Source organism: Helianthus annuus, chromosome 6 (genome assembly GCF_002127325.2).
Source record: "Helianthus annuus cultivar XRQ/B chromosome 6, HanXRQr2.0-SUNRISE, whole genome shotgun sequence".
Classification (NCBI taxonomy): Eukaryota; Viridiplantae; Streptophyta; class Magnoliopsida; order Asterales; family Asteraceae; genus Helianthus; species Helianthus annuus.
Window position 1 is genome coordinate 85,720,944 of NC_035438.2, and position 14,246 is coordinate 85,735,189.

Consider the following 14,246-nt stretch of genomic DNA (forward strand, 5'->3'; position numbering starts at 1 on the left):
GGATTTAATTAGTTGTTTATTTGTTTATTGATATTAAATCCGCTTTGTTGATTTATCATATTAAAGCAATCTTAACACAATCGTGTGTTAAGCTAATGGTACACAAATTTATGTCATATTTCGGTGTAGCTTTTAGTGATTCTTTCAGCATCGATCGAACATTTTGTGATATTTATTGCTCTTCCATTTTCGATCGAAAAACATTATTTATTTGTTTCATTTTCAATTGAAAATCCTATGAGAATTGTTTGAAACAGACATTCAGATTTACTTCGTTGAATCTCTCACTTGATTTCAAAACAAGGTGATGCTTGTTCAGTCACCACTATTATTGAATTATTTCGATCACTACGACACCTTGTGGTGTCGGTATAAACTTGTAGCTTGGGCTAATCATGATCGAGCGTTTCATACAAAACACGGTGATGCTTGTTCAGTCACCGCTATTGTTGAACTATTTCATTCACTACGACACCTTGTGGTGTCGGTATAAACTCGTCGCTTGTGCTAATCACGATCAGCCATCTCATGCGAAACTATATATGCTTTTCGTTTGACACACCATTTAAGTAGTCTTAATACAACTATGTATTAAGACGATGATACACCAGGTTCGGTTATATTTCATTTCGGTGTATCCTTGCAACTCAACAATGTCAACACGTTGATTTTATCTTATTCATTTATTGGTCCAATAGTTGACAAATCATTTCATGATACTATCCATTTCAGCTTGTTGATTCAAGTTTCAATCATATAACAACCAACGCAAGTTTCCATTGGTAGTAAATTCTATTGTTTAAAAAAAAAATTTGATTTGTATATTGTGAACGTTCATTTGAGATTCTGTTGGTCGAAATTCCTCTTTTGTTGAACCCAATAAACTTGATCGCAATTGGTGATATTATCACTACGATTTGTTCGCTTAACATCGATTTCTGGAACAAACTCAGCTGAACCATTGGGTTCTTATTGATGCAAAATGTCTTTACACTCACGTAATCCGAATAAGTTTTGATTCGATTATGCGGTGATTCACTTTGGTATTATTCGGACTTACCTAGGAACGACACAACTCGGAGAAGATAACATAAACTAAATTTCGAGGACGAAATTTCTGTAACAGGGGGAGAATGTGACAACCGGTAATTAACGGCTCCTAATTACGCGATTAACAAACGTTTAAGACGATAATAAATAGTGTTTAAAACGTGGATTAACTTAATTAGGCTCTTGGAATGCCTAGGAACGCCTATCTAACTTTACAGTGCGCGCATGTGGATTTGTGAGAAAACTACTGATCGTTAAGCGATAACGAACTGACACCGTACAAATACTGACAACGCCGACAAATACGAGCTCTACATATATAACTTTTTATTTGAATGTGGTTTTACGAAAATAACACGCTTTCAAATATCACAAAGCGCAAACGTGAACGAAAAACGCGGAAATCAGATACGCACTAGCAACAAATCAGAAGCATCGGACACTTATATTTATTTCAAAACGGAAATATTATGACGTATTTAGCTCCATAGTCAAATTTTACTATCCATAGATTAAATCGGATCGAAAAACGGACTTAAACGGCGAACGACGCCTTTCACGCGTTGTTTTACCCAACCGACGGACGGGCGCGCCAACGACGAGTACCGATAGAATTTTTACATACATATGACCCTAAAATTTTATCTAACGATAATTTACGACGATCGGGTTGAAAACGGGTTCTTTTATGCTATTGGGCCACTTATAACACGCGATATTGGGCTTGTGGGCCTTGGGCCCAAGCCCAAAGCCCATTATCTAAACCTACCTATATAATAGAAGTTAACCCTAATACTCCATTTTTGACACAGCCGCTACCATACATCTCTCTCCCAATGTTTGTCTGCACGTTATCTTCTACACCTTATCCACTAAACCTAACAAACATGGAACCCTGCCCCTCCCTCAAATGAACATACAGACAACACACAACCTTCATTATCTAAAGTCTGAGCATTTTGATGAAACCGTACCCTTTTAAACCACCCAAACACGCACATCATCTCTTCCATCATTTCTCTGCTTTTCTTTGGAGAAACCCTAGCTCCCTCAAGAACATCAGCCGCCTACCCCCCCCCCCCCTCGTCAGTTAAGAGACGACCACCACCGTCACGTGGTGGTGACCGGCGGCTAGCCCGAGAAACCAGAGAGAGAGCGAGATCGAAGAAATAGAGAGGGATCGGAGACACAGAGATGAGAGAGAGAAAGAAAGGGGCGGATGATGGCGAGTGGTTGTTTCAGCGACGGGAAAGGAACCGGCGATAGACGAAAACCGGCTGAGCCGGTGTTGTTTTTCCTGCGACGGTTCGCAGGCGGCGATAATGATGACAGTGGAGACGAACGGCGACGGACCGCCGTTGGCGGCGGAGCCGCGGCGGCGGCGGCGGCGTGTTTCGTCTGATGGGTTCCACGGTTTTGTGTTTGGGAATCTCGGTTTTCAGTTCCGGAGTCGGTTTCGGGTCTCGATCAGAGCTGGTCAGCGAGCATTCGGATTTTGGTTCGGATTCTACTCAGATTCGGGAATATGTGAAGTGAAGTTGCTGTTGGTTTGAGTCCACAAGAAAAGCCAATATGTTCTTGATTCGTGCCGGTGTATAATGTACTAGATTCATGTTACGGCTCGGTTCACATGTTCGGTTCAGGTTCGGTCAGCCGTAGTCGACTTAGTCAGCCAACAAAAAGTCAAACCCAGTTGACTCGGTCAACACTCGAGTCAACTCGGGTCAACACCAGTCAACAGGCGGTCAACAGAAGTCAACGAAAGACCCGGTAAAGTTGTTAGCGTAGCTTGTTAGTCTACGTTAGATTTTATTTAGTTTACGCGACCGAGCTCGACCCGTTTCGACTAGATATTAGTTACGTTTTTTTTATAAAGTTGATAAAACCTATATTTAGTTGATTATATCTTTTGAATTGTTGTTGAATTTTTGACAAATAACGACAACTTTTATTGTCGGGTTATTCGAAAAACAGGGGAAACTCTGCCCGATTTTTGTTAAAAACCCGGTTTACTAAACATATATTGTTATAATAAAAAAAACTACACTTGTTGAAAAATCCGAGTTTTTATCATAAAGTAAATATATAAATATACTTATTTTGATGATGCTTTACGGACTACAAAAACGACGTTATAATATTCCAACAAACTTAACTTATTACACAACGAAACCCGAAGATTTCTATAGAACCAAAATAATTAGTTATATTATTTCCAACGATTAGAAACCTCGAAACTTGATATTTATATAGAATAAGCATGAATATTTATGTTCTATTCAAAACGTCAATAATCAAAATACGTGAATATTTTCATAAAATAAATATGAAATTTCTATTTATTTTAAGTGTCGAGATTTCTAAACACATTTATAAAGTAAATATAATGTTCTTTGTTCGTTTCAACGTCGTTACTTATACGATAAATATATTTGCTTTTAGTTATTTCGAACGACTATTATTCGACGATTATTTAACAAACTATAATTAGTTATATTTATTATAACCGTTGTTAGTTTGAATAATCTTATAAAATGAATATATTTGTTTATATTCGTTCAAACGTCAAGTTTTTGAATATATATATATGTATATATATTTATCTACTTCCATCCTACGAAAACTACAACGGTGTATTACCGTATCATTATCGATCTACGCCTTCTATTCGCGACGGCTAACACGCCTTCGTATACACACACATATATAAATATATATGATTATATACATAATTGTATATATTTTCTAAAACACTTGAAAACTAAGTTGTTTTTGAGAATTAGTTTTATCCCGATTATCAATGGGATCAAATAACCATAGTTCGGTTATTTCAAAACAAAGTATTAATACCTTCGTAGAGTCGTCTTATTAACGACTCGGTAGAGCTCGGACACGTGGTTTAGCTACGTTTAAATTAGAAAACTCATAAGTATTCATTCGTAGGGATGCCATAGTTGCACGCTAGCTAATCCACATTCTTGGAACGACACTACAGAATCACACTAAGCTAGCTTTGCACAGGAATGTCAAGGTGAGTTCATAACCCCCACTTTTTACTGTTTTACATTTTTATAAATGTTTTCGGGGGTGGAAAGACATGCAAGTTTTGCAAAAATAAACAACTTTTCGATGAACGAAAACTCATATTTCTAAACCGTGTTGCGAACGAATTTCAAGGAACTTAAATGGTTTACGAATGATTTCGATCAAACATACCGGTTTTACAAAACACGTGCCTATTTACGAAACGTGCATGATTTTCTAATGGGTATGGGCGACACAGTCGAGGTGATTCGACACAGTCGAGGGGATTCGACACAGTCGAGGTTATTCGACATAGTCGAGGTGATTCACACAGTCGAGGTTATTCGACACAGTCGAAGTGATTCACACAGTCGAGGTGATTCGACACAGTCGAGGTGATTCGACACTAAAAACCGTCTACACAGGTTGAGTACTTTCTATGTCGCCGTATATGTTAATGTCCTCGCGAAACATTAACGATCAACCTGTTCATAGACGCTTTACATACCCATTTACAACACTAAAACTTTCATATGTTCATAAGATTCATTTGATGGAAACTCAGAAATACATGGATTTATAAACTTTGGTAACGTTTTTCAAATTATGCCTAAGTAAGAGGACGCGCTGATCCTGCTTACAAAGGTTCGTTTGGGCTTGGCCCATTCTCTCTCGTGCAATGCACAAACACTCTCGTGGGCTAGACTCACAGTTCTCATATATCATGCCAAGAAAATGCTTTTACTATATTTTCTCAAAAACTTTAAAACCGGTTATCAAAAAGATTTCTTTTGAATCTTTTCAAAACAAACTATGAACTCGCTCAACTTTATGTTGATTTTTTTTCGCATGTTCTTTCTCAGGTTGCATTTTCAAAACTATGGAACGGTTGGAAAAGGAGAACCCATGGGAATTCGAGTACTTAGCGGCGTTCATTATCTAGAAGTCTTAGCTTATTTGCTTCCGCTGTGCAATGAAGATACCGGTCCAGTCACGCCAGCTCTGATATTTCGGGGTGTGACAGAAGGAACCCATATTCGTTCCATGAAGTAGTAGATATCGTCTGACCGTTGCTCGAACTTCTTCTTGTGTAGACCTCGTAATCCTTCAGCTTCGATATTTTCTTCCTTTAATGCTTCAATCTGAGCTGAACGAATCCGAGCAGGTAAATCAGAGTGAATAGTAAGCTGTAGGGCACGAATACGCTTCGGCTTCGGTTCCTTGCGGCTAAGAGCATCCGCTACAACGTTAGCTTTACCCGGGTGATACTTGATGGCACACTCGTAATCATTGAACAACTCTACCCAGCGACGCTGACGCATATTCAATTCTTTCTGGTCAAAGATATGCTGAAGGCTCTTGTGATCAGTATAGATGGTGCATTTCGTACCGTACAGATAATGCCTCCAAACCTTCAGTGCAAAGACCACTGCTCCTAACTCCAAGTCGTGTGTCGTGTAATTCTTCTCGTGTACTTTTAACTGTCGAGAAGCGTAAGCTATCACCTTCTCGCGTTGCATCAACACGCAACCAAGACCCTGAATCGAAGCATCACAATAAACCACAAAATCCTCGGTACCATCTGGTAGAGATAGAATTGGCGCACTGCATAGTTTTTGTTTCAAGAGCTGGAAAGCATCCTCCTGTTTCGTTCCCCAAGAGTAAACTGCCTTCTTCTGTGTTAATGAGGTGAGTGGCTGAGCAATCTTCGAGAAGTTCTGAATAAAGCGACGATAATACCCTGCTAGACCGAGAAATTGCCGCACCTCTGAAGGATTCTTTGGTGCCGCCCAATTTCTAATGGCGTCGATCTTGGCAGGATCCACATGTATGCCCAACTCATTAACTATATGCCCCAGAAAATGTACTTCTCGTATCCAAAAATCACACTTAGAAAATTTTGCGTACAACTGCTCCCTCCTCAGGAGTTCTAAGATAAGGCGTAGATGCCGCTCATGATCTTCCTTGTTCTTGGAATAAATTAGAATGTCGTCGATAAAAACGATAACGAAGTCGTCAAGGTATGGCTTGCACACGCGGTTCATGAGATCCATGAAGACCGCTGGTGCGTTGGTCAACCCGAATGGCATAACCAAGAATTCGTAGTGACCATATCGCGTCCGAAACGCTGTTTTGGGAACGTCTTCCTCTCTAACTCGCACCTGATGATATCCCGACCTTAAGTCGATTTTCGAATAGAAACTTGACCCTTGCAGCTGGTCAAACAGGTCGTCAATGCGTGGCAACGGATATCGGTTTTTGACCGTCATCTTGTTGAGCTCGCGATAATCTATACACATCCGGAAAGACCCATCCTTCTTCTTCACAAATAGGACTGGGGCTCCCCAAGGGGAAGAGCTAGGTCGGATGAAACCCCTATCCAACAGCTCTTGGAGTTGGTTTGACAATTCCTGCAACTCCCCTGGCGCAAGACGGTATGGCGCACGAGCAACTGGGGCTGCTGCTGGGGCGAGGTCGATCTGGAATTCCACCTGACGATGTGGGGGTAAACCAGGGAGTTCCTCAGGAAATACGTCAGGATATTCACGAACAACTGGAAGATCTTCAATCTTCCTTTCATCAGAATATGAATCAGTGACAAGAGCGAAAATAGAAGGATAGCCCTTACGCAGATACTTCTGAGCCTTCATTGCTGAAACAATACTAACTGGGGTCCCACTGCGATGACCCTGAACTGATAAAGATTCTCCACTAGGAAGGGGGACACGTACGATCTTCTCCTTACAGAGAATCTCCCCCTGGTATTTGGACAACCAGTCCATACCGATAATCACGTCGAAGCTTCCAAGAGTAATGGGAAGTAGGTCAATATCGAATACTTGACCTAGAAGATCGAGTTTACACCCAACTAGGACATGCGAAGCTTCGATTGTTTTACCATTTGCTATCTCTACAATGTGTTTCATTACGAGAGGTGTAGGACTTAACCCTAACTGAGAACTGAACCCCAAAGACACGTAACTCCAATCGGCACCAGAGTCAAACAAAATAGAAGCAAATACACCTTTTACTGAAAACGTACCAGTAACCACGTTGCCGTCGTTCCTCGCTTCCCCCGCTCCTAACACAAACCCGCGCCCACGCGCAACATTACCCCCATTGTTCCCCGCGTTGTTATTCCCGTTGCTACCCCCTGTGTTCTGTTTCAGCTGAGGACAGTCTCGCTTGAAGTGCCCCTCAGCCCCACACTGATAACACCCTTTTTGAGTACCCTGGTTCTGCTGAGTCTGTTGTCTACCCGACTGCTGTGATGGCTGCTGCTGAGGTGGAAGTGTGGCCCTACAATCCTTAGCCACATGCCCTGATCGGTTACAACGATGACAAACCCGAGCACAATGTCCCTTGTGATGATAGTTACACTTGTTGCACAAAGGTAGTTTCCCCGCATATGATCCCTGCCCTGGCTTGTTACTCTGGTTTTGATTCACTGATGATGACTGACTGAAACTACGGTTGTTGCCAGTATCCGTCTTCTTCTGAGGCTGAGCAGAGTTGGACCCCTTATCCATATCGTTCCACTTACGCTTGCCATCAGTAGCAGGTGTAGTGGAAGTAGTAGCGGCTGTAGTAGTACTAGAAATACGTGGTGGCAATGAGTTGCTTTCCACCTCTTGATCAACGATCTTGTGAGCCAAACGAACAATCTGAGTTAAGTTATTGAGGTTTGCTGCCGTAACCAAACCCTTCACCCGTGGAGGTAACCCCTTAATGAACAACTCAATTCTTCGAGGCATAGGTCGAGACAAATTCGGACACAAATCAGCCAACTCATACGACCGCTTCACATATGCTTCAATCTCAGACCCCACCATTTTCAGATCATAGTACTCATTTTCTAATTTCTGTATTTCATCACGAGGGCAATATTCCTCCCTCATCAACTCGTTAAAGTCGTCCCACGTAGTGGCGTTCGCCGCCTCGATGCCTAACAGCTGAACCTGGGCATTCCACCAGGTCAAGGCACCATCTTCGAGTGTGCCCGCAGCAAATTTCACTCTATCCCCAACCGGGCAGTTACACATTGCGAATACGGACTCTGCCTTTTCGAACCAGCGCAAGAGTCCTACAGCCCCTTCAGTCCCACTGAAGGTCTGCGGCTTACAATCCATGAAGGTTTTAAACGTGCAAACAGGCGGTTGGTGCGGATTCTGTTGCACCTGTTGGCCTATTAAAGAAAGAACATAAAACAAACGGATAAGACTCAAGCATGCGACTCAAGGATAAAGAATGTTTGGTACCCATCGTACCAGCCTGATAAGCCGCTAAGGATTCAGCCACGCGAGTGTTAATAAGGTCGGTTAACTCAGCCTGAGTCATAGCTATATGGCCACGTCCACCACCGCGGCCTCCACCACGTCCGTTCATGATTCTATAAAGATGTGAAAAAGAACGGATTAACAGACAGGTTCAAGTAGATGTCAAGTATTGCTATGGTATTCACAGTTTTCGAGGTTCTAATACAAGATTGACTAACAACGCGGAATTCCTTTTTCACACTAGTTGAAATTTACTGGGACTCACATGCACCCCAGGTTGTTATTATGTGTGCACCCATAATAATAACCCAATTTGCATGTTTATCTCAGTTCCTCCCAACTCATGTTAAAAGGTTTCCCCCAAATTCAAGCAGCACGACCAATGGCATCACAACATAGAGCATGTAAGTTCAAGAAGAGTCCTACTCTTAAAACACGTAGCATAGACTGATAACATATGAGTTCATCTTGTGGTGTCAAGTATGCGGTTGAGTGTGATACTAATCATGAGTATGTACTAAATAGGCTATGCATTAGTAAATAGAGACGAACCTTGCTGCCTGAAGCTGAATGTCATGGTCAATGTCGGATCAGTTCAGTTATAGTCTGGTTTTATAAAACGTTTTTAAAACCGAGTTCACTATAACCAGTGGCTCTGATACCAAACTGTCACACCCCCAAATTACCACCTAGGGAGTGTCCCTGTTAGGCGTGTGACGACTAGCAATGAGCCACCAATTACATTGAATCACAAGTTTGAAATAAAGTTCCATTATTTAATAATACTGAAATCCCAAACATAAGTTATCCAAAAACCATAAGTTCAGCGGAAGCGTTAATGTATCATAATATAAATGTTATCCAAATGATCATAGCAAATAAATGTCTGATAAATAAATCCATCAAAGCAACCATGACCACTCTCGCCCTCCAGCCAGCAAGTTCCTGTTTCCAAGTACCTAACGACCTGCGAGCATGTAACAAGTGTATCAGACAAAGCTGGCGAGTCCACAGTTTAAGAAAACGTTTGTTACCCGATGAATGTAAAACAGTTCAATAACCAATGCAAGTAATATTGTTAATATCTCAATTCCGAACAAGACGGCTCCTGAAATACATGACTGCCCTTCCCACGTACTCCTATCTAGTACTGGGCCACGACTGGGTCATTAGTTCACAACCGTCCTCTCTAGGAGCGGTGTGAGGGTGCCAAACCTAAGTAGCGCTACCAACTAATACCCGTTACCCTCCAGGTAACATAATAAGGGACTTACAAAGATGATAGGTGAGAATATTAACCAATATACCCGTTTTTACCCAAAAGACTTATCCCTACACGGGATACCCACTGACTGTCCCCAACCACTGGGACGCATGCTCGAATGTAGTGAACTCACCTTTGGTTTGCTCGGTATGTTTATCTACGTTACACTACTTGTTCCAGATTGATCAAACACGTCCTAGCATGAGTACCAATATCAATCAGTCATATGCACAAAGGGCACGCATTCTACACACATACTTTACTTGTAGCGTACGCATATTGCACATATCATTAATCAAGTTACATTAGCAATTCATATGACATACCAGTGCATTATCTTCATATAATCACATAACGAGTAGTGGATTCAACTATACGTTCACATTACAAGTCTACACCTCACAAAACTCATAACGGTTAGCCTCGCATCATAGTTTCATATTCGGAATTTGGCATATAACTCTTCACACCTATATGAAAGTAATGCGCAACAGTACACGTAATCACATTTGACATCCCACACATGAAGTCTAGTCCCACATAATTGTTTAACATGACCCGAAGGCCCAAACGGTTGTACGATCCCCATGATCTCCGGCCCTACTCCCCGTGTGCGACCTGGTATGGTGTGTAGCCCGTTAAGGGCTTGTGGCCTGGCATATAACCAGCCCAAGTCATCGGGATGTAGTCACAATCGGCCCACCGTACTTCGGTCCAACCAAAGCAACAGGGGCAGCCGATTGAAACAACCATTCCTTTATCTCAAATATGTTTATGTTTATATATCATAACAATTCTTCATTAATGGCATGATTATATCATTCTATTGGACCTATTAATGCCACAAGTGGATTGGACCAACCTATTTAGTGCATTCTCATTTATTTTTACATGTGCCATCAAAAGAATCTACTTATTATACTATAATACATGATGATAACTACCCAACATTTCTGTAGTATGAATTCAAAATCCATTATGCACCAATCACACTTTGTCAATTATGGCCATTATAGCATATTCCATGCATGTAGTATATTTTCTGACATTTCATTAATTGACCTGAATGGCTTGGTCACATGGGCTGCCATGTAAATGAATTATGGCCGACCCTCTGCTCCAATTCCTAATGCCATTGGACCACCATCAATAGTGACATCGTGTATTATACATATCCACTATGCATGACATCAATACAGTTTATCCTACCAAGTTTACATATCAATTCAATGGCTTCCTTTACTCACCTAAATACACATCATCGGATAGCAGACCTCATGCACATGATTTATTCCAACTTTTCTAACTTAATCATACCTTACTTCTGACACACTACTCATTGTTTCAACTAGTCAATAAGTATGCAACCTTATCCTACACTTGAAGTCTGTGTAACCGAACAACATCATCATTCATGTCAGATCCATGTGTCATAAAGTGCATATCAAAGTTCCATAAACATGCATCTAGTATCATACAAATATGCAATACTCATCATTCATCGACATACGTACATATAATGGTGCATGGTTTAATTTACCTTCTGCATATATTATTTATCATTTGTTCGCTACGAGACAACCACAACTCATATTCATCATATAGTTATATAATCAACATCACATATTATCACCAACTAATTAATCATCACATCTTAATCAATAACACCTATAAACAATATCATGCAATACGAATCATTAGCAGACAAGAGTCACTAACCACAGATCTTAGTCGCACAAGATGCTATAGCGAGGGGGGGGGGTTCTTGAGGTCCGCTGCCGTCACTCTCAATAGAAAAACTAGGGTTTGATGTGATATGTATTTTTTTGTAAAAATGCTTTACGTTCCTGAGATTATAAAGCTAAAACTTAACCACATGTGGGCCGATTTCAAGTTATTTGATAACACACAAGTGGGCCGATTGTCTAAGGCTTTGGGCCAAGATTTATTTGATATGCATTACAGTGGCCCATGTGCAATGTAACTACGTGGCCCGACGCAACTAGCCCAAAGAGTTTAGCTTTCTAAGCTCCTTACACGGCGCGCGATATTCAAGAGGGTTGGTTAGTTAAATGTACGAAATCGGATCAGTAATACGCAAAACAAGCATATAGATATAAAAACACACGCTAATAGTTGCGGGGTTTCGAGTAATGCTAACCTTAAATATTCGGGTTGTCACATCATCCCCAACTTGAAAGGAATTTCGTCCCGAAATTTGACAAGTGAGTACGAAAGGGTGAAGTGAGGAGTCAAGGTTGTTGCGGATTTCGTTCAGGTGCTACATAACAACCCCACTGTTCCGAAGGATATGGTCTTGCAATACACACGACTGAGCTCTAGACGCCACAAAAGCATAAACTCCAACATCCCGAGCTGAGAGGAGGCCCAAACCACCCAGACGCATCGGCAAAGATGCCAACCGCCACTGAAGGTCACCGAAGTAGGACCCCCCCGCAAACAACAATGTCTTCGATAGAAGGGATGGATCAAATGTTAGAGGATGGACCGTGGATGATTAGAAACGTTCCAATTATTTTGAAAGAGTGGTCTGCCTCTATCAAGTTGGAAAAAGAGGAATTAAAAGCGATTCCAGTTTGGGTCAAGATGTATGATGTGCCGTTAGCGACATTTACTGAGGATGGGCTCAGCTTACTTGCTTCTAAGATTGGGGTGCCTATAATGTTAGATTCGTATACGGCTACAATGTGTGCGGAATCTTGGGGAAGAAGCAGCTATGCTAGAGCTCTTATTGAAGTTCAGGCAGGAGTTGAGTTAAAGAAGAATGTTACGGTAGCAATCCCTTCTTTGGACGGTCTTAGTCATTCAAAGGTGGAGGTTAAAATTGAGTATGATTGGGAGCCGTTAAGATGTCCTTCTTGTTGTGTCTTCGGTCATGAGGATAGCTCGTGTCCTAAGAACCCGCAGGTAAATTTGAATGGGGATACTGAAAAGAAGGAAAAGGATGACTTTCAGGTTGTAGGAGCCAAAAAGAAGAAACCAAATAATCAAGGGCTTCATATGAAAAACCAGAAGCCAAAGGTAGTTTACAGGCCAGTTGCCAACCCTAAGCCGAAATCGTCCTCAAAGAGTCCGGTGCAGAATCAGGTTTCAACGTCTAACCCGTTTGACATTCTAAAGGATGATAATGGTAATCAGGGAGGTACTACTGTGGGTAGAGTGGAGAAGAAACTGTCAAGGGACAGGGAGGATTCGGATGAAGAAGTGGTTGAGGAAATCTACAATGAAACTAGTAAATTTATGACATCGGGTATTCATCATTCTTCTTCGTCTTCGAAAGCAGGGGCAAGCACCTCTTCTTCCAAGTTCTCGAATGGATAGGCTGTCTGCATTCCGCCTGAAGGGGCTGCTGTTTTGCGGCTTTTTTATTTTTGATGATGGCGGTTGAAGATTATGGTTGTGTTTTTTTGCATTGTTTTGTCTACTAGATGTCGAGTCATGATGTATAGTAGACTAGGTTAAGGGGTGAGATAGGTCTTTGGTTTTTTATTTGTTCTTCATATATGGGGCATGTCCTGTATATGAATTAGTGTGGAACACATCCTCACTACTTGTACTTATTTGCGGTTGCATTTTAATAGATTCACCGGGGTAACCCTTTACCAAAAAAAAACAATGTCTTCGATAGCCTCTCGAAGAACATCATCAAAATAGGATACCACATTGGCCATCAAGTGGGGTTGGCAGGTCCGCAGCCCAAACAGTAACTTAGCTACCCCTATGCATGACCTTAAAAGAAGAAGCTCACACTGGGGGTCCTGGAGGCAGGGCAAGAGTTTCATAAGGTCAACTGCTGTCAACCCGCCGCCCTGCTAATTCCCCGATAAATAATACCTCTTGCCCAAATTTGAACATGAGACATTTCCTTTAAAATGCATATGTCTCTACCAAGTGAACTACCCCACATTGAGTAACATTTTATATATTTGACTTTGACTTATTTTAAGTATTTACCGACTATAATAGCTATAACCGCATTCACCAATTATACATGGTATAGATGATATTGCTTAATTTAACCTTTTAATATTTATACGTACTTATAAATATTCTAAACCCTTACAATATACTAATAATAATATTTTATAGCGATAAAAATTAATTTTATTATAGATTATATATGGTACCAAGTTAATAAAACTTGTTTGAAATTTTCGTTTTATTAAAATTGATTTACTTCATTTATTAGTTTTCTTAAAATATATATTTACATAACCCCCTTGTAAAAACAATGGGGTTCCATGGTGGGCTACGAGATTGCACGAGGCTTGAAAAGGTGACTAGGCGTGAGCCGAAACAATGCAAGTACGGATGAAAAAAAAATTAACGGCAAAACTTTTATATATAGATATAGAACCCAAATACGCGGATGTTTTTAGTTTTTTCTCTCGATATTGGTAAAATTTTGTTGAAAACAAAGTTGTATTCATAGTAGTTTTTTTGGTATCGTAAGCTATATCAACTGTCGTTATTATACCAGTTCCGAGATGAATGGAACTGATACCTACCAAACAACATCAGTATCATCTGAACTAGTAACGGTACATATATGCGTTTCTGTAGTTTTTGATCAACGCAACACATGACTTATTTTTTGGATTACGTCCTAC

General features: G+C 40.8%; 1 protein-coding gene across 1 annotated transcript; it reads left to right on the forward strand.

Moving 5' to 3' along the window:
* The first annotated feature begins 12,030 nt into the window (after positions 1–12,030).
* Positions 12,031–12,957, forward strand: LOC118479592. The gene has a single exon (XM_035974200.1). It carries the CDS (start codon positions 12,031–12,033, stop codon positions 12,955–12,957), a length of 927 nt encoding a protein of 308 aa, XP_035830093.1.
* The last annotated feature ends 1,289 nt before the right edge of the window (positions 12,958–14,246 follow it).